Source organism: Natator depressus, chromosome 4 (assembly GCF_965152275.1).
Source record: "Natator depressus isolate rNatDep1 chromosome 4, rNatDep2.hap1, whole genome shotgun sequence".
NCBI lineage: Eukaryota > Metazoa > Chordata > Testudines > Cheloniidae > Natator > Natator depressus.
Genome location: NC_134237.1, coordinates 108232648 through 108254791, shown reverse-complemented (window position 1 = coordinate 108254791; position 22144 = coordinate 108232648). Strand labels below are relative to the sequence as shown.

At 43.3% G+C, this 22144-nt stretch overlaps 1 protein-coding gene across 5 annotated transcripts in view; it reads right to left on the bottom strand.

The window, feature by feature from the left end:
- KCNIP4 (potassium voltage-gated channel interacting protein 4) overlaps positions 1–22144 on the bottom strand; it is an 857625-nt gene that overhangs the window by 95819 nt on the left and 739662 nt on the right. For all 5 annotated transcript variants that reach the window (XM_074951605.1, XM_074951604.1, XM_074951606.1 and 2 more), the window contains one exon: positions 16932–17056. In XM_074951605.1, the coding sequence (XP_074807706.1) occupies positions 16932–17056 (125 nt within the window). The remainder of the gene's footprint in view (positions 1–16931; positions 17057–22144) is intronic.

The following is a 22144-nucleotide window of genomic DNA, read 5'->3' as shown; positions in this document are numbered from 1 at the left end:
TTCCTCTGCTGAGATTGAGAGGAGGAGTGTTGCTGCTGCTGGCATGGTTATGTTTTTTTGGTGTAGTAGGAAGAGGAAGTTGGATAGGACTTCCTATGGAATCTAAACACTGGGTCCGTTACAACCCTTTCAGAAAGAAGTCACCTGCCCCTACGATCTAGCAGGGGAATGTTTCTTTTTCTCCCTGAAAATTTCATGAGTTTTAGCACTGAATACATCATCCCCTTCAAAAGGAAGGTCCTCTATTCTAGACTTTGACTCTATAGATAAACATGATCTTAACCATGTATGTAGACAGATCTATTGGGGAAACTACTGATCTAGAAGCTGTGTCTATCATCAAAAGATGCTCTAAGTTTGTGCTTAGTAACATTCTGATCTTTTATGAAGGGCATTAACTAGCTCCTCTGGGAGATTTTTGGTGAAAAGTGATATCTTTTGCCATGGGCGAAATTGATAACTTGACCACGTTTGATAATTGGCCACTTTCATATTCAGAAAAGCTGAAGAAAAAAATTTCATCCTAAAGAGTCCAAGTTTTTCTGTTCTTTTTTATAAGGAGGGGAATGTAAATGAGCAGACTTAAATCTTTGGACTGTTGCTGCCACAAAAAGAACTGGGCAGAAGAGGAACATGAAAGCAGGAAAATCCCTTGTAAGGACTCTGGTATAAATGTGTCATCTTTCTTTGAAATTGACATTAAGATGTATTCGATCATACTGCTTTAGCTGGCAGCTAAAAGTTCTTCTAATATTGGCAAAGATACCTTATTCCTTGAAATCATGCATCAGATATCAAAAAATCAGGTGGGTGGCTCTTCCCAAGTTACTGATGGTAATTTTAGTATTGCCAGCATTCTGTAAGTGCATCCTGTACCGATAGGAAAGTGTTCTCTGTTGGTTCTGAGTGTTTAGGAACCGATCATCATCTTGGATCTGTAGATTTGGGTTTTCATATGATGTGGAACCAGAGTCTGTTTTTCAAGAGTGATAAAGATAACTGAGTTGGCCACTACTGCCAAAGCATTCAAGGTGGCATGTACCAATCTTGCCACTTACTCCATTCCAAGCTTCATAAGCTTGATGAACAGGAAGTCTCCAGGTGTCCATTTGAGAAAGAATACCTTGCCACAAAGGAAGAAGTTGAACTTCTGAAATCATTTCCAAATTTGGTTTCCCTTCAGAATGAGGAACTGACTCCAGATCTGATAATGAAACAATAGGTGAAATATCAAAGCTGGAATTTGAAGGGATAATGGCAAATAGTCTTTTTAGAGAACCAGTTGCAGTCCTAACTGATGGGAGTAGTGTCTTTGGAGACTTATCTTGCACAGCCTCCCATCTGAGTCTCATCAGGAAGAAAAGAATGAGAGGGGATATACCTTTGTTAGTTGGATCTAAGATATGTTGCAGACCAATATGAACCTGCACCATAACTGCACAAGTTGAAATACTCGGTTCGTTTGACTTCTTTGGATTTGCCACTTTAGAATGATCTAGAGTTTTTATATCCTTAGGTCTCAACTCCACAGAATAATCTGAATGATCTCTTGAATCACCCAAAATATTTTAATTTAGCCTCTCTTCCTTAAAACCAAAAGTAATTTGTTCCAGCATGTCATCTGGTGCTTTAGGTTCCTGAGTTGGAACTGTCTTTGATAAGAGGTCTTAAGTGTCTCGGAGCTGGATTGCAGGAGTTAACTACTGAAAGTTCAGTTAACGTGGGTCTGGAGCTCAGTACTGAGGTGGAAGCCTTCAGCATGGTAGTCCTGTTAGAGCCAATACAGGTGTCCTATCTCTTCCTCTGTATTGCTTAGAAACTTCTGATCCCAGAAGTTTATCAGACAGAGCCTCCTATTAGAGGAGGGCCTGAAGTCTATTTTGTCTCTCCTTATGAGCCTGAGGAGTCAAAGTGCTACAAACAGCACAATACGAAGGGTAACATCCTTCCCCATAACATTTAAGGCACCTGGCACATGTATCCAGTGCCAGAAAAACTGCAGGGCATGATGCACATCTTTTAAAGCCAGGTTTATTTCTGTTTGGATCCACCATCAATGACAGTACCTAGGTTTTGTAAGTATTTTAAAGCTACTCAAACAAACCTGATACCTAAGTTTCATAACTGTTGTTCTTTGAGATGTGTTGGTCATGTCCATTGCATTCTAGATGTGTGCGCCCTTATGTGCACAATTGTCAGAGATTTTTGCCTTAGCAGTATCTGTAGGGTCAGCAATGGCGCTTTCTGGAGTGCCGTGCTCATGCGTCAGTATATTGGGCGCCACCGGACCTACGCCCTCTCAGTTCCTTCTTGCTGGCAACTTTGACGGAGGGGCAGGAGGGCGGGTAATGGAATGGATATGAGCAACACATCTCAAAGAACGACAGTTACGAAAGATAGGGGACCGCTTTTCTTCTTTGAGCGCTTGCTCAAGTCAATTCCATTCTAGGTGACTCACAAGCAGTATCCATGGAGATGGGCTCCGAGTTCACAGTCATACGGCTCGCAACACTGCTCTACCGAAGCTAGCATCGTCTTGGACCTGCTGGGTAAGTGCCAAATGAGACTTGAACATGTGAGTGGATGATCAGATAGCGGTCCTGCAGATACCTTGAATCGGCACTTGGGCCAGGAAGGCCACTGACGAGGCTTGCACCCTAGTTAAGTGGGTGGTTACAATCGCCAGTGGAGGCACTTTCACCAGATCATAGCAAAAAACGGATGCAGGCGGTGATCCGTGATGAAATCCTCTGGGCGGACACTGGAAGACTTTCCATCCTGTCCTCCTCTGTGACGAACAACTATGTTGACGTACGGAACGGCTTGGTTCTTCCGATGTAAAAGGCTAGCTCTGATATCCAGAGAGCGTAATTTATGCTCCTAATCCAACTTATGAGGCTTTGGAAAGAAGACAGGTAAGTATATGTCCTGGCTTGTATGAAATTGAAACAACCTTGGAAAGCAGAGTGCAGCCGCAGCTGAACCTTGTAAAACACTGTATAGGGTGTTAGAATATAGATATTCAGACCTGCCTGTAAAGGCCTATACTTTAAGAATTTAGGTGTATTTTTATCATTTAGCTAGTTATAGAGGTATGAAAAAAAAGAATCAAAATCACAAGTCCGCCTGTGTATCGGCCTTCTCTCACAAGGATAGTCGAGGCCTTGGGCTAAGTAGCAGGGGCAGCCATAAGCTGGGAAGCAGGTCACATCCCAAAACAGTCACATTGAAATAAGGTGGTATTGGGCTGTTAGGAAGATGATCCTGTCCTGATAGTGCCCATCACCACCAGATAAAGAAAACTTAGTTTGATAGCATTCTGTCTGGCAAGAAATCACTTATCAATGGTTGTGAAACCCTCATTTCTGTATTGTTTTATCTTTATGGCCCTCCCCTTTTCTATAGTTAAACTGTCTGGTTCTTTAATGGTTTCTGTCTGCTGCAAAATTAATTTTGCTAAGTGTAAGTTAATTAGGATAGTGGGATATAATTGGTTAGAGAATTATGTTACAAATGTTAGGATTGGTTAGATAAATTTCAGTAAAATGATTGGTTTAGGTATAGTTGAGATTACTACTATATAAACTGGGGTCAAAAGAGTGGAAGGGAAATTGGAATCATACTAAGGGGAGGTAGGGATGGGAATAGGGAATGGGAAACAGTGACACAGGTAAGGCTCTGTGGTGTCAGAGCTGGGAAGGGGGACACGTGGTAAATGCTCTGCGGCATCAGAGCTAGGAAGGGAAAACTGGGGAACAGACTATTGGCATATAGAGATGAGCCCGACTGCTGTGAAGGGCTTTGGAATATGCTTGCTTGGAAACTAATCCTAACAAACACCACACTGTCTGCAGTTTGGACTTCTGGTCTTTTGCTGCTTGCTGTCTGCATGACAAGAACCCAGGAAGTGCGGGCGTGAAGGGAAAGCCCTCTAACATAAGGTGGCCCTGAGGTAAGCACCCTAATCTCAGAGACCCTGTAGGCAGACATTATCGCCACTGGGAATGAGACCCTCTAGGAGAGTAGAAGAAGGGAGCAGGAAGCCAGAGGCTCGAAGTGGGGACCAATGAGCTGCGCCAGCACAAGATTCAGGGTCACGGACGTGGGGATAGAGTTGCTCCAGACCTTTCAAAAGCCTGACTGTCATGGCATGAGGGAATACTAAACTGGCCTGGAATGGAGGGTGGATGGCCGAAATGGTGGCTAAGTGGACCTTAATTGATGAAAGAGACAGTCCCTGAAGTTTGAGATGCAGAAAGTAGCTCAAGATGGATGCAGCGAAACCTGCTCGGGCTGGATACCCTGGTCTGAGGCCCAGCACATGAACCGTTTCCATCTGGTCAGGTAGGTCACCTTGGTGGAGGGCTCTCTGTTGTCCAACAGGACTTGTTGGACATGGGCCAAGCACTCCTGCTCCTCTGCATTCAAGCACACAGCAGCCAAGCCGTCAGAACCAAATTTGATAGCGCTGCAACTATCATGGTTCTTGGACAGCAGATCCGCCCAGAGCATACATTAGAGCCCCTGACCATAGGAGCAAAAAGGCGTCTGACAGGAAGCCTCTCTCGATCCCCTGAATCAAGCAGAATACGTGGCACTTCCTGTTCTGACAGGACACGAACAAGTCCACCCAAGGAGTTCCCCACCTGTAGAAGATCATGCTGACCACCTCCGGTTGGAGTGACCATTCGTAGTGAGATGAGAAGAACCTGCTGAGGTGATCTGCTAACATGTTCCTGGCCCCGGGCAGGTGCGCAGCCCCAAGATTAATGGTATGCTGCACACAGAAGGCTGGAGAGTTTCTTGGCAAAGGGCTGACCTTGCTTGTTGATGTAAACCATTGCAGTGGTGTTGTCCATCAGGATCTGTACCACATTGCCTTTCAGGTGGGGCAAGAAAACCTGGCAGGCCAAGCGAACCACTCTGAGCTCTGACATTTATGTGGAGTCTAGCGACCAATGGCCTTGCGTGCTGAGATCACCCAGGTGGGCTCCCAGTCCAGATCCAAGGCCTCAGAGATTAAAGGTCAGCAATGGAGCTGGGGCCGCTAAGGGAACTCCCTCAAACACCGATCCAGGGGCCAAGCACCATTCCAGGGATGTCTGTATATGATCCAGCACCTTGACTAAACGGTCCAGATCATGCCTGTTGGAGATGTAGATCGATGCCAACCACACCTGCACAGGTCTGAGATGCAGCTGAATGTGACAGACCGCGCAAGTACAGACCCCATGTGGCCTAACAACCTCAGCAAGTTTGAATGGTGGTGAGTGATCAGGTGTACCATGCCAGGTGTGACATGGCTTGGAAACAGACCTCCAGAAGGAAGGCTCTGGCCACATGGAGTCGAGGACAGCAACAATGAACACTATCCATTGCACCGGTATTAGGGCAATTTCTTTTAATTTATTAACATGCCCAGATTGTGGCAGATAGAATGTATTAGATTGAGGCTCATTTGTACCTGATCCCAAGATCCACCCTTGATAAGCCAGTTGTTTATGTACAGATAAACCTGGACACCTTGATGCCTCAGGTGAGCGGTCACTGTGACCATGCATTTTCTGAACACTTCCAGGGCTGATGAGACCACAAAGGGCAGCGCTGTGAATTGGAAATGGCACCGGCCCACCATAAAAAATGGAGGAACCATCTGTGCCCTTGGAAAATGGAGACATGAAAGTATGCATCCTTCAAGTCAAGGGCGGTGTACCAGTCTGCGGGATCCAGGGAGGGAATGATGGAGGCTAGGGAGACCATGTGAAACTAACTTCTTGAGATATTTGTTGATGCTTCACAGGTCCAGAATGAGTGAGTCTTAGGCACCTTTCAGGATTAAGAAATAGTGGGAGAAGAACACTTTTACCCTTATTTCCCAAGGTATCTCCTCCACTGCCCCCAGCCGTAGGAGGTTTTCTGCTTCCTGAGTGAGAAGCTGCTTGGGAGAAGGATCCCTGAAGAGGGACAGGGAAAGGGGGTGAGAGGCAGGGGCAGCTGAGAATTGCAGGGTGTAGCCCAGAGATATTATGCCACTCAGCCAACGATCCGAGGTTACTCGTGACCAAGCCAACCAGAAGGGATGCAGGTGGTTGAGGAAGAAGTAGGGTGGATCCTGAAAATTGACTGGGGTGCCATCCTCAAGTGCACCTTAAAAATGAGCACTTCTGGCCCCTTGTTTTGCTGGGCCAGGCTGAGCTGGTGAACTGGAGGTAAAGGTTGCAACAACTGAACCCAGTGTCTCAGTCTCTTCTCCTAGAGGAGCCCTGACAGGGGGGCCAAGACCTAAGAGGCAGGGGCGGCCTGAACTGCTTCCTTGATTTTGCGGTGTATGTAGGCCTAGCAAGCAGAAGGTGGCTCGAGTGTCCATGCAGCCTCACATCTGTCTGCTCAGAGAAGAGTCTGCTCTCATCCAACAGGAGGTCCTAGGTAGAGGACTGCATCTCCTGGGACAGACCCACAAACTGAAGCCAGGAACTGTGCCTCATTACCATGGCCAAGGCTACAACCCTGGCTGCCAAATCAGCCACCATCTGGAGGGAGCACCTCACCACTGCGGTACCCTCCTCCAAGATGGCAGTGAACTTCTGTGTCAAGTCCTGGGGCAGCGAGTCTTTAAACTTTGAGGGAGTCCCACAGATTTAATTTAATCTCCCCAATAAAGCCTCACCAGTTTGACACCCTAAACTGAAGGCTGGCCGTCGAATAAAACTTTCCTCCCAAAAAGGTCCAGATTCCTGGCATCTTTATATTTTGGGGTAGAACTCGTTTGTCCTTGTCTGCCCTCTCATTAGCTGAAAGATACAACCAGTGACCCTTGTAGTTGGTGGGTATAAGGTATTTGAACCCTTTAGCAGGGACAAAATACTTCTTTTCAGACCACTTGGAGATGGGTGGGATGGAGGATGGCGTTTGCCAGAGGGCCTTGGCTGTCTTTAGAACCCTGTTGTGCACAGACAACGCGACCAGCAAGGAGGCTGCCACTGACAGCATGCTGAATAAATAAATGCTCTGCCATTTCTTCCACTTCCAGATCCAATTTCGAAGCCACTCTTCTGAGCAAGGCTTGGTGCTCCTTAAAGTCATCAGATGGATGGACGGACGTGTGGGGGCCCCACTACTCCATCGTCTGGTGATGAGGACTGGACCACGAGGAGAGTGCCTGGGACATTCTTCCCCCATGGGGAACATTCTTTTGGAGTGGACACCCGCTCCTCTACTCCAGTATCTGATCCTGCTCCGCGTCAATGCCCCATGCGTTCCAATATGGCCACTGCGCCAGCCACTGGCCCTGCTGCCAGGTTGGCACCACGGAAGCCGAGGTGGGCTTGGGCACCCACAAGGGAATGGGGAACAGTGACACAGGCAAGGCTCTGTGGTCACTGCTGTCATGGTAAGAGGCTGAAGTCCCACTCCAATCCAAACGAGTCCCCTTCCAGTGATTAGGGTGGGCCATAGAAGTTTGTGTCTGGCGGCGACTGTAAATGTGGGAGAGCGATGCCTCGAATAGGAGGACCAGGGCCTTCCCAAAGACTGGTGCTGGAGGCTGGGAATTCGGTGTCGTGCCAGTGACCAGTCCCATATTTGAGGGGAATGATGCATCGACGGAGATCTACGTCAAGGGGTTGGCGATCCGCGCCGCATCAATGGTGACCGCAAGTGTGGTGCTGGCGACCTGGGCCAACTGACAGCCCAGGTTGCGGAGTTGGGGATCTCAGCTGTGGAGACAGGGTACACTGTCTCTGCTTCGGGGACCGACGGCATTCTGCTGTCCTCTAAGGAGGACTCATGGCTGGCTTACCCCCTGGGAAGCCTTAGCCGGATTCAAAGCCATATGCGGCACTGGTGGTGCTGGGAGACTTCTCAGATCCTTGGCTGCCAGGAGGGCCTCAGATGTCTACATCCCTGCCGAGTGCCTGGGTCCCCTACTGCTCCCGGGAGTCGGAGGCAGATCCCTAGCAGGGCTGGGGGGTCCAGTTGGAGAGAGATACCCCCTTGTGGCTCCGGAGTGGGTGGGCGGCCTGAACAGGGTCTTTGCTCAAAGCCCCTTAACCCTTCTTGCTCAATACCAGGGAGTCTCATTTCTTCAGACACTTCTTGGGCACCAGTGAAGGGGAGCAGTGCCGGGTGGAGCCCAGTGCCAGCAGTACACTCTGCACTGATGCAGAGGTGCTGGGCACAGAGTCGGAGAGGGAAGGCTCCGATGCTGGGCGAAGTGCAGCCTCCATGAGGAGGGTCCTTATACGAATGCCACACTCCTTTTGAGTTCTAGGACAAAAGTTCTTGCAAATGAGACTCTTCACATGCGACTCCCTCAAGCAATTTAGGCAGCGGCTATCAGGGTCGCTAATGTGCATAGGCCTATTGTAGGCAGAACAAGTCTTAAAACCCAGGATCAGGGTGTGCCCCATCCCAGGGCTAAGTCCCTGCTGGGACACTAACTTACTAACACTACTTAACACCTACCTACTTACCAACCAACTACTGTAAACAAACTAACTCTCATTGTTAGCGTTTTATATAGAGAACTGCTGTCCACTTGTGAGGCAAGGGGAAGAGGTGCTCTGACCAACCATCAGGGCAGTAAGAAGGACTGGAGAGGGCGTAGGGAAGGCGCTGCACTCCAGAGCGAGGCATTCCAGAGGGTACCACTGCCAACCTGACGGACACTGCTGAGGCAAAAATCTTCAACAGCCATGCACATGAGTGTGCACACATCTAGAATGGAATTGACATGAGCAAACACTCGAAGAAAAGCCTAACACTAACTAAGTAATCTAACAAACAATGTTTAAGTAAGGCACTTGGGTCATGTTGCCACCTCAGTTCCTTCCAACCGTAGCAATCAGACAGATCTAGACATCTCCAGATTTCTTGGATCCATAGCATTGACCAATGTTATAGCCACACCTTCAGCATATGCTCTAATGCTGAGGGGAGAAATTGATATTTATTATTTAGCATGTGCTTCGTCATCTAGCCAAGGAATGGCATCTTCAGTGGCGTGATGCAGTTCTTCTAGTCCACCGCTGAACCTAGTGAGCGGGCATTCATCGACAATGCGTGTCATCATCTGTATTGTGCCACAGGTGCACAAAGGGCAGTCACGAAGGCCCCAGCGATACTGGTTGGCTGCACAGAGACCTTGGCCGGTCCGGAACCTGTTCACCAGGAACCACTGGCGACAGGGCAGGTCAAAACCAGGTGGGCAAATTGTGGGGTCAGCGATGAGGGACTGGTTAGGGATTATAACAGATATCCATTTCTCTCACCAGAGTTTTTCTGCCCTAACATCCTGGCATGGTGAATGAGACCATAACGGGCGATGTGATGGCAAACGTTCAGCTGGTAGTTTAAAAAGGTCATTGTGCAGCAGCAGGCTTGGGTTTCTGCAGTAACTTGCTACTGGCAACCTCTCGTCTGATATGAGGAGGAGCAATATTGCTCAGAACTGGAAGCCAGATACAGGGTGCTGGAGAGGATACGCATGGCGGAATGTAACTGCGTATCCACCAGTTTGGTGTGTGATGATCAACTCCAAACTGGTGCGCAGTACTCTGCCACCGAATAGGAGGTGGCAAGAGCTGACGTCCGTAAAGTTGGAGCACAAGTACCCCATCACGAACCTGACAGTTTGCTAAGAAGATTGTTGCGCGTTTTAACTTTCTCTGCTGTCTTCTTCAGGTGGGCATAGTAACTCAGTGTGTGGTCTAAAGTCACACTTAGACTGGTTCTACGTCATGCTTCACCTTCTGACCAGTCAGATAAACATTCAGTTCTTGGGTTGCGCTGGTGTGATGAAGATGGAACAAACTGGGGACTGTTTTTATGACGCTTGGCTGGAGGCCCCAAGTCTTACAGCAGAGGTGTTGGAGAGGAGTTACAGAGGAGTTGCTGGGGTGCAGGAGCACTCTAATGGGCACTGCTATCAGCAAGGTTGCACCAAGATGGGGGGCGCATCCACATGCTTTTGAATTTTTTTTTGGGGTGTGTACAAGTTAAATATTTTGTATTACAGTAGAATTTACACTATGTTGAAATTCAACATATCGTCTGTGTGCCTGATTTATATACTTACTAACAGCAATATGAGCACTTTGAATGAAAGGTGTCTTAAATCCCCCCCCCCCCCATCAGAAAATATAAATACATAAGGTGACTATTTAAATCTCCCTCATTCATAAAAGTGTCCCCATTCACTTCTAAGGAAATTTTTAGTGGTGGATAGTTTCAGAGACAAAGGAATCAATTCACACTTTCCATGGTACAAGGATGGGGGAGGGGGTATGTGCCCCTAACCTGCATATGTGTTTCAGTGCTGACACACATCTAAAAATCTATCCACATTTCCCTGAACATCTGTTAGTTTTCTGATTATTTATTAGTAGAACAGAATTTACGATGAGAACAACAGACCAAATTAAAGGGTCATTCATGTTTAAGTTTTGCACAGGAACCTCCTTTGTGTGATGAAGGCATCATCTAAGATTATATCTACACTTAAGCTGCTATAGCAGCACAGCTGCAGCTGTACCATTGTAATGCTTTGGTGTAGACACTCACTACAGCAATGGGAGGGGTTCTCCTGTTGCTGTTAATAATCTGGCCTCCCCAAGAGGCAGTAGCTAGGTTGATGGAAGAATTCCTCCATCAACATAGCGCAGTCTACACCAGGTTTGGCTGGCGTAGCTCTCTCTCTCTGGGGCGTGGATTTGTCACGCTGCTTAGAGACATAGTTATGCAGATGTAAGTTTCCAGTGTAGACCAGCTCTAAGTATTTTTTAAATAGAAATGTGCAGTGGCTTAAAGCTGTGAGAGACTTAACAGACAAAAGGAAAAGCAAGTCCACATGCTGAGTGCATGCTTGATAGTCTAGGCAATTCACTGTGAAGTGCCATTTGTACTAGGCATGCCACAGAGCCATTGGTTTGAAAGGTTAATGATTGCAGCAATCACAATTTCGATTTACAACAAATGGGATGACAAGAAGCCAAATAGAAAATGGAGGGGTCCCACTGTGATGGTAGCTGAGCAACAATTCATCAACAACACTCCAGGAAGATTGTGAAGCCAGAATGCTGAGGAAAATCTTTGGAGCCTGGAGAGGCCTGAGACTTCCATTAAGCCCATTTTTCAAATAATAATGGGAAAGATTTACAATTTCTAAATTACTGAACACAAGCCTAAGTCCTCCCATAGTGCTTATCATTTTCATAGCTGTTAGCTCATCTGAGGGATCATCTCCCACCCCCTCACATAACATTTCCTTTCATCTCTTGCCTCTCGTCCTTTAAGTGTTGCCCTAGCAGCCATGGCCATGACCCAAACAACCCATCCCCATAAAGCTAAATGAGTGCTTCTAGCTCCTTTTCTACAATCAGCCTCTATTTCTCTCTCCCGAACATTGCAGCAGAGGTGATGTTCTATCAGGGTAACCCTCTCTAGAGCAATCCAAGCAGCCACATAAACTCAAAGACTCATTCCTTGACTTTCTGCTTCTACCGCATGAACTATTCTATGATGGGTGCTGTGATGGTGAGAATGTCAACTCGGCCGATCATCGTACCGCTCAATGTAATTTGCTTGCATAAGGAAATCCAATTGATTAAAATGTCTTTGAAGGCTTACTTAGTTTTTAATTAAAAAACAACAAATTGCTCAAACCTCTTAAATGTCATGCACGTTACAAAAACACTTGATTCAGATAACATCTTTCTCATCTACACTCAAGCAGAACTATGGAAGTAGCTTGCAGGCATACACTGGGCATAATTATACAGGATATCACTTTTTATTCCTTTCATGATTGGGACCCAATGATGTATTCCCTCCTGTGTCATTCGGATAAACAGAAATACAAGAGAGAACTGATTAAGTTGGCAAGAGCAAATGGGACAAATGCCCAACTTCATCAAAAAAGTGATGTGTGGAGGAACATGCGGGGGGGCCAGTGGTGATGCCAGCCCCGTGGAGGGGGAGGGGGGAGGGGCAAGGGGCAGGTAGGGCTCAAGTGAGCAGCAATGCTAGCCCCAGCCTTGCACAGGAGTGGGGGGAGGCAGAGCGTGAGCAAGCAGCGATGTCAGTCCCAGCCTCGCCATGGGGGGGGGGGCGCAGAGGGAGGGGGAGGACGACAGGCAGAGCTTGGGAAAGCAGTGACACCAGCCCCGCATGGGGAAGGGGGGGTGGGGTAAGGCTCAGGCCAGCCCCATGCAGTGTCCCATTTTCCCTTTTGGGAAATATGGTCATCCTAGGGGTGGATCTCAATACAGCTTCCTATAATTTTACAGAAGTCAGTGGGATTGACATTGGGAAAACAGTATAAAGGAGGAATTGCAGATCGGAGGCCAAATGTCTTTGTGAGGTGTATTATTACATCATTGAACTCGAGATAACTGTAGCTGTGGGCTCACACACGATCACCAAGTTTTTCTCTCTCTCTTATTTGGTGTTGTTTATGTGGTACAACTAAATGTTTTATTTAACTCACTATAATACCTAGGGTGGGCCTATGAGGAAGCAGAAGATCGCGGATTGTCAGAAGTCCCAGTCCCGGTATTTATTTTGTAAGGGACTAGGCACTGAATCATAGAATCATAGAATCATAGAATATCAGGGTTGGAAGGGACCCCAGAAGGTCATCTAGTCCAACCCCCTGCTCGAAGCAGGACCAATTCCCAGTTAAATCATCCCAGCCAGGGCTTTGTCAAGCCTGACCTTAAAAACCTCTAAGGAAGGAGATTCTACCACCTCCCTAGGTAACGCATTCCAGTGTTTCACCACCCTCTTAGTGAAAAAGTTTTTCCTAATATCCAATCTAAACCTCCCCCATTGCAACTTGAGACCATTACTCCTCGTTCTGTCATCTGCTACCATTGAGAACAGTCTAGAGCCATCCTCTTTGGAACCCCCTTTCAGGTAGTTGAAAGCAGCTATCAAATCCCCCCTCATTCTTCTCTTCTGCAGACTAAACAATCCCAGCTCCCTCAGCCTCTCCTCATAAGTCATGTGCTCTAGACCCCTAATCATTTTTGTTGCCCTTCGCTGGACTCTCTCCAATTTATCCACATCCTTCTTGTAGTGTGGGGCCCAAAACTGGACACAGTACTCCAGATGAGGCCTCACCAGTGTCGAATAGAGGGGAACGATCACATCCCTCGATCTGCTGGCTATGCCCCTACTTATGTAACTGTGTTACATTCTTCATGTTAAAGAAAAACAAGAAATCTCTAGTCAGTAATGTTAGTCTCACTAGGGTACATTGTAACTGCTGTGCTGTAATAGTTTATCTTTAGAATGTTACTCATAAAAAGGAATTTGAAATTATTAATTGTGTGTGCGCATAATTGTCTTATGGTAAAGGCTGGTACTGGATTCCTAAGAAAAAGAAAGTGAATCCTATTACAATTTCAACTTTTTGTATTTAGAAGGTTCCTATAGTAAATCAAGCTCTTGCCAGGATAAGAATTCATGGTCTCTGCAAATACTTTAAGTCAGAAAGAGGGACTCTGTAGCACAGAATTGTTAAGTAAATTGACTTACCTCCTCCTATGTAGGGTCCACAAGCAACATAAGTTAATCTGAAAAAGGAACCATCTCCTTTTTATAAGAAAAAGAGTCTCCACTGGGGAGGGGGGGTTACCCTGGTATAAGCTAAGTTGTGAATTTAAATTCACATAATTATACCAATATAACTTTCCCAATCAGGCAAACCCTGAGTATACACAACAGACAAGGTGTGGGGGAAATGAAAAGAACCAGCGTGATGGTTTACAAATATCATGTTAGCGCCACATTTTTGTGTGTGAGTTTGAGAGTGTAGTTTTGTTGGGGGAAGATTTGGTAAAGGGAGAGACAAAGGAAGGGAGTTAGGTAAGGGGGATTGGGCAGGGAAGAAGAGGGAGACAAGAAAGGAGGAGAGCATGGAGGGCAGGTGGAGTGAGACAACGACTGTGTGGGATGTAGTTGGAACAAACAGCCAATCAGCACAAGGGCAAAAACATCCAGAGTCAGATCTGTAGAAAGCATTCTGACGACGACAACATTGGAGTCCTGTACCTGCTAAGGCTGCTTGAATTCCATTTGATAAAATGTGTAAGGATGATAGAATAGACGTACTGAGCCACAAATATTGGTCTATGTGAGATATCTGTGTAGTAGAGGTGCACTTGACCCACTCATGTTTCAAGAAAGTTGGGGATCTTTGGCCCCAGCACCAAACTTTGCAGCTAGAATTTAGCACTGCAATATATAGAAACGAAACCCCAGATTCAACTGTGAACTTTGGAAAGAATCCAGTTCTGAATTCTGTGGCTTGGGCTAGCTTCTGTTGCTGTGGCAGATGTTACTTTCCTAACAGTCTGTAAGATTGAAACATCCGTTGCAGCAGTTTTGGAGACAACTGATCAGTTTACCACAATAAACTGAATAAAGAAAAACTGCAGCTCATGTTCATTAACTCCAGATATTCAAAACTTGCATCTCTTGGATTATCATGGACGATAAGGGAATGAAACATCTGAGGAAGGCTGTATTACCATGATAAAAACATATGATGCATCTTGGAATGTAAAAGAGGAAAATAAGTATAAGGGATGGAACTCCTGTTTTAGGCTTTACTGAAAAAGCTCATAATATTTCCTTATAACCAACACTTTCTACATACATGTTTACGTTCAAGAAAAATATTCAGATCCAAAAAGACTAAAAAAAAAAGCTAGAAAGTGCTCTTTTGGTAACATACAGGAAGCCACAATTTGCTCACCTTACAGTTCTTAAAACCTTTCCAATTACGCCTTAGATCAGTGGTTCCCAAACTTGTTCCGCCGCTTGTGCAAGAAAAGCTCCTGGCGGTTTGTTTACCTGCCGCGTCTGCAGGTTTGGCTGATTGCGGCTCCCAGTGGCTGCGGTTTGCTGCTCCAGGCCAATGGGGGCTGCGGTAAGTGGCGCAGGCTGAGGGACGTACTGGTCGCCACTTCCAGCAGCTCCCATTGGCCTGGAGCAGCGAACTGTGGTCAGCCATACCTGCAGACATGGCAGGTAAACAAACCGGCCCGGCCTGCCAGGGGCTTTTCCTGCCCAAGCGGCAGAACAAGTTTGGGAACCACTGCCTCAGATAGAGAACATTACCTCAGGATTTGCAATAGCTAGAGAATACTGTGAAGAACAAGGAAATGTTTTCTAGTTATCTAAAGAAGTTGGAAAGCTTGTAAGAGCAATCACTACAATACCAATGTCAGATACCCACTGGTGTCAGAAGTGATATTCAGTCAGGATGCCCTAAGGGTCTGACTGTATTTTATTTGTATTTGGATTTTTCAGTGAAAATTTTGTTTAAGAAGAAATTTTAGCTAGACTTCTTTCATTACAGAATATATGAAAGCTAAAAAATCTGTAAGTTTACTGTTTCTTCCAAGTGCCTGCCATTAAAAAAAAAAAAGATTATACTACATTTTATCATTGTGCTATCAGTATGCTCTTAGTGGTACTACATCTAACTTCTTATATTTCATTTTTACAGTAAATGCCAAGTGAAGGTCAAAAGAAAAACTAAGTCAACAGGGTCATAAAAGAAGGCTGCATATATTTTTGCATTCATCTAAACACAGGACTCAGCTCAGTGACTGGAAATTGCTCACTGATGACTGTGAACAACTCCAATTTATATTATTCAAGCTCATTCAAAATCAACCATCTTGGCTCAATGTTAATTGCATATAATGCCATATAAAAGCATTAATAAAATAATCCAAAATAAAAAACCAACAAAACAAAACAAAACACACCTCTTGATACTTTCTGGTAGACACTCAAGGGTTTAGATTCAGAAATAACTGTGGGACAATAACTGCTTTCAGATATACATGTAACTCCCTCTGATTTAGTTTGTGCAAAATACTACCATTTTGATTTGATGTTGTTTTATAACCACTTTGTGTAAATGATAAACCAGGTTTAAATGATAAAATAAGGTGCAAGAAGACAGTGGAGAAACAAGCCTTATGTCTTTGGTTAAAAGTGACTCATCTGTGCATGTTAAAATAGCTAGTAGTAGGATAGTTTATGTAATCCAGCGAATGTAAAAGAAACCTATTTGAAATTCACAAAGAAACACAAAAAATTGTTCAGAGTTACAGCCACTACCTGTTTCATACTACAGTTTACAATAATTTACTATTTAGGAACAATAATAGAAGTTTGCACTTACATAGTGGCTCATATAAGAATCTCAAAATGATTCACATACATTAAATAATTAAGCCTCACATTACTTCTGTGAGGTAGATATTATCATCCTGCTGAGTAAACCGATGAAAACAGACGTTAAATAACTTGCCAAAAATAACACTGCAAATCAATGGCAGAGTTAGGAGAACAAGAATATGAGTCTATGGTCTAACCACACTTTTTTCCATTTTTGTCTCTAAAACAGTACGTCTATTAAGCTTTGAGATGGGCTTAAGGTGCACAGTTTAGATCCAAACCCATTTCCAAACTTTCACACAGTTTGAAGACGTTCAGATTTAGGTTTGTGATTTAGTCTATTGTAGAGATAAGAACCATAACTTGGTGCCGGAGCCAAATTTGGATCAGAACTTCCACAAAATTCTGATGTTTTTCTATCCAGAGTTTGGCATGGACTTATTTCTCATTAAGCAAACTTTTGTATATCTAGAGCATATCTATCAATACTTAACCATAAACAATAAAAGCCTCCTACAAATTGAACAGTTAAGATGTTCAATGTATGCATAAGCTTATCTTGTTTATGGCAAACCAGTATTTTTTTATTTTACTAAATTGACCAGATACATAATATCTTGTTATTTAAACCCACAAACACTTTCATTATGCATTCCATTCATATACCATTTCTGATTTTGTTGTGGGTTGCGTGCTACTTAACGTGACAATAAAGTCAGAAAGGAAGTGCTTACATTCTTGAATCCTCTATACAGGATCTGAAGTTCCTTCTTTGTGAATTTGCTCTGTGCTTCCAGCAGTTCAAGAGCTTCAGGCCGATGCCGCACAGTGGCTATTTCCATTTCATCTTCTACGCTGTCTACAGAACAGAAAGAAAGCTCAACAAGAATATATGTGACACACAAATACCTGCTCATTGCATAAATAGAAATATTAAATTAGACTCCTCAATGTTGTAAATGCCTTTTTCGTAAAGAAAGATGACATTGTGAGCTCCTGGGGGCAGGGATTGTGTCTACTTCTATGGTTGGACAGCACCTCATACAATGAGGACCCAATCCTGATGAGTACACTGGGACTATATAAATATTTTAAATAATAATAATGCACAGCAAGGAAGAATCCTGCAAGGTTATGCATGACCTCCCTAATAGGTCTTTTTCTGTCTCTAATGCTTATGATTTTACGATAGCAAAAATAACTCAAGTTTCACAAACTTGAGTCACCAGGATCTAGCTATCGGAATCTTCTAACCCACTGATTAGTTTAATGAATGGGGGTTTGCAGCTTTGGGCTGGAGCATGTACGTGTTGGCGTTTCATAACTGAGGTAGACCTCACCCCTGTATATAGGTACAAGGTAGCCTCCTGGGTAATCCTGTCTTTACATGGGTGGGAAGCTAGTTGGGGGTTTGCCAACTTGAGCACTTGTAGACCTTCAAGGCTTCCAGCAGAGCTTGAGATTACAAGGAGTGAGAACTGGCAGATAACCGTTTGATTAACTTGTTTGAGTTACAATTTTACAGTAAAAAGTTCAATAAAGTTGCAGAAAAGGCCTTTACATGACAAATACTGTGCTGAGAGTTGTATTGTTGCTTCATGCCTCTGACCCCAGCAATAGACATATTTTAAAAAAAAAAATTGTTTCACAATATTTTGAAATAATCACAGCAGAGTGTAATTTCTGTAGTGCTCTAGGGACAAATTTATTAAATTCACGACCTTGTTCTAGTGTAATAGTTGATCCCTCTATAGATATGTAATCTGAGCCAAAAAAACAAACATACATAACAATTCTTAGCTCATAGAAAGCACAAAATGCAGAGACATCGTTGTTTCAGAAGGCCCATACAGTATTACTGGGAAATTTTAATAAGTCTTTTTCCATGATCAAACATTTTTAAACACATTACTTTAGTATTGTTACATTTTAGGAAGCTCTCACTGCCAGGCCATTTTTTGTTCTGACATTTGCTACAACAGTGACTTCCAGTTGCCAGGCTGAAAACTGACGTTAGGAGGTTGATTTCAACCAAACAATAAAAATGAAACCCCAGTTTAAAAGACAGCCCATCCCCTGTAATACATAAACACACACAAGATGACTGTAAACTCAGCTGTACCGCTTAATGTAATTGCACTGTCTTGCCCAAGCCTTCTGGCAGAAAGACGTTGCTGCTGGCACTAGAACAGAAGATCTAACTTTTAAAGAAGAATTTGGGAGAAGGAAAGAAAGAAAAAGAAAAACGTGCTTCAAAAATGTGAATAGTTTTGGAAATGTTTGGTGTCCACCAGAGGAAGGATGGTCCAATGGGTAAGGCACTAACTGAGATCTTGGGAAATGAGGGTTAAATTCTCTGCTTCACTGCAGACCTTTTTGTGCCTCAGGCAAGTCACTTAGTCTTTCTGTGCTTCAGAAACCCATATGCAAAATGAGAATACTTCACAGGGATATTATACATTGAAGATTATGAGGTGCTCAGCTGCTATGGTAACCTTAGACAGAGCTGTAATAACAGCGTTCACAACATTAGTTCACATTTCAAACAGCTGATCATTCCAGCTATGCTCATGCCCTCTTTTCTCCACTGTTCTGGAATATTTGCATGGACAAATTTGCATTCACTGTACTTAGGGGAATGGCTGTTCGTCATATAAACTGCCCAGCATTATCATGGAAATAAGGATATTTGTGAGCAAACAAGAGTATTCATTATTCACTGCTCATCATTATTCCTCTGCTTAAACGTTTCAGTCATCCAGTCATGAAGTAAAAATAATATTATGTGATTTAGGTGACAAAGTCTGAAGTCTTTAGTGACTACCTACAGTTAAAGAATTAATTCACAGAAATTAAAATCCTTTCAAAATGACAATCCTGTCCAGAATGATTCACAAGGGTGACCTTCATTAGATAATTGCTTGCAAATAAATTGTTTATCCAGCTCTAGTTCCCAAGATTCCTTTTTTTTGCATCTGGTTTGTGCTGTCTGGCTTTTGGGGTCATTTCCAGAATTGCTGCCTCAAAGAGATATTTAAAAAAAAAAAAAGAAGATTTTGTAACATCAGACAAAACTCTTTTGGTGATGCCTTGGAGGTAAGACTTATAGCAAGGGTAGCTGAAAGGCAGGTTCCAAGCCCAAATCCAGCCAAAAGATACCATGTACTATGTGGCCACCAACATCTGAAATATTGAAATGAGGCACACACAGACTAAGGCTTTCAGAATACATCTCATTCTGAGCAGCCTCTGTTCAGATCAAGATGGACTACTGTATGCTGGAATCTGCAGTGTCTCTGCAAACCTCATTTCCATAACAAAGATGAAGATGATTGCAATTTGCTCTATTTTAAGCAAATTAGTTGTTATGCTCAGACTCTTTTCAAGTTGTTGAGCATAACGCCAAATCAAGTTCCGCAGTTTCTGAGGGCTACCGGCTACAGTAGCAGTTGGGCCTAGGATTTGGCTCATTGGGTCTATACCTTTACAGTCATTGGGCTTGCATAGAAGTAAATGAAGGATGATTTTGGCCTTTTAAATTGCGTGATGCTAGGAGTACCCAGTTGTGTGAGATATCTAAGGTGATAATACACCTAGAATAAAGAGTTACTGCATCAGTAGATTTTTTTTTTTTTAGGAAAGGAATTGTATTCCAAAATATAACTCCAGTATTTTAGAATCCATTATTATCATGATGGTGACAAAGACTTTTTCTAGACATTGTGATTTGATTCAAATAGGATGTCAGTGATGCAGGACAGAAATGGTATGGGACATCAAAAATTGATTCTCATAAGCTGTTTATATCTTCACTGTAGCCTGCTCCACTGTTGTCTGTATCCTCCACTCCTGTCTGTATCCTCTATTCTCTACTGACTTTACATATTGAAGATGCTCATGTCAAACTTTCCAGTTCTCATTGTATGCAGAAAGATTTATCATGCTAAGAAGCAAAGAACTGTTCTACTTAGATCACTTATTTACAGATGCCATTATATCCAGTTAGTTCAATAATATGCTACTCTTGTTTGTGACAATAATTATGCATGGCAATCTGAAGATTAGAATATTCTCAATTAAAAATTAAAGGCTTTTTTCTCCCAAATACAATTCAAATCTTTTAATTTGCATTTGAAAATTAAATCTTGCATTCTTACAATACAAGAAACAGTTAGCTCCGCCATTCAGTATTCAGGAGTTTGTAGGCACTTCCATTACAAACCCTAATTTTCTTGATAAATGGCCTGTGAAAATTTGCTGGAACTTGCCATGCAAGCCTAAGTTATATATTTTTACAAAAATCACATTTTATTTACACTGGTTTGCAGTATGAAGATTGTGCACAGGAATTAATTCAGCAGAAGGACTTCTAGGGCCTCGTCCTTCTTGCATGGAAATCAGTTGTCAGTTTGATCATTAAGGGTCTGACTGTCAAAAGTGCTGAGCAATCACTGACTTCAGTGGAAGTTAAGGGTGCTGAATATGGCTAAGGATCACATGATAAGTTCCTGAGAAGCAGGACTTTTGTATTCTTCCAGTGGCATAATAAAACATGACTGTATCAAACAGCAGATCCAGTCTGTTCCTAAAAAACTCCCACATTTTATAATGGGACCCTGAGAAGCATGTGTTTGGGTTTCAGGAATCTGCATTTTTGGTTTCTCCAAGCCATTACTTATCTGTGTCAGCACCGCTACACAAAAGTGTCTGTAAAGGGAAATGAACAGTAACACAGTCATTCAAATCTACAGAAAGAATTTTGCTACACAACAAATAAAAACATTGCTTGAGTATGTTGACTAAATCTAAACAGGGTGAACACCCTAGTACCAAGGAATCTTCAGTGAACACAAGTGAATAGGGCATGCCTCGATTTTACTTTTCATCTGGAAGATGGAATTATCAACAACATGGTTCCCAATAGTCCCATTCTGGGGCCTTTTACTCAAAGGAAAGACACAAAGATACTTCTTGCAGCACCCAAGGGTTTCCTTAGAGGTTTACTCTGCTACTTATTACTCTTACTGTTTATAAAGTTCTATAAGAAATCCCACTTTGCAGCCTATCATCAGTGTAGCTAACTCATAATTTTATCATAAGTCCGATGATATGTGGTCATTTTCTTAAAGCCCCAGTTCTTGGAATCATGGGATTGAATGAGAACTTCAGCTTCCTTTTTCAAACAAAGTTTCTAGTCCTCATGGTGGCACAGAAAAGCTTGAAAAATGAACCCTAAAAGATGGGGCTGGCACATAGCTGGCCAAGGAATGGAGAACATAAAGGCTACTTTTGTGCCTCCCCACCCCTAACTACAAGGACTTAATAGTGAATATTATAATTTCGCATAAAAACAAATCTTTCCCTTATATGTAAAAATTTACCTATACTGTATATGAATGGTATATTTACTAAATTATTGCAGTGGAAGAAAAGGACCAGGCCTTAAAGGTCACCTTCATTCACACTACTGAAATCTTCCACTAATTGCATGTCAAATTTAGTGTTTAGATTAAACTGACTAAGGAAGCAACCTGAGAACAAGCAACTGTTGAAAAGTTACCAGTACTTTATGTCCTGATTTACACATTTAAATGGGCCATACCTTAGGCAGTTACAGACTTTTGCCAGACATGCACACTCTAAGCAGCTATTTGTGAACAATTTGACAGCCTAAAGAGACTTTACTAGCTTTAATACAAGATAAATTAATCCATACAGTAAATGGTAAGGCAAGAGGCAAACACAGACACTGAAATACTGAACACTGTCTGGCTTCTTCTTTAACACTAAAAATGTATATTGCATTTTAATGATTTATCAAATATAATTTTGACAATAGTGTGGTGATGGGCTCTTATTAATAAGAAATTTAGTCGAATACACTTGTCACATTGTATTTCTGTGTTCTTTTATACTAATAACTTCTCAGTAAACAAGGCCACAGTGA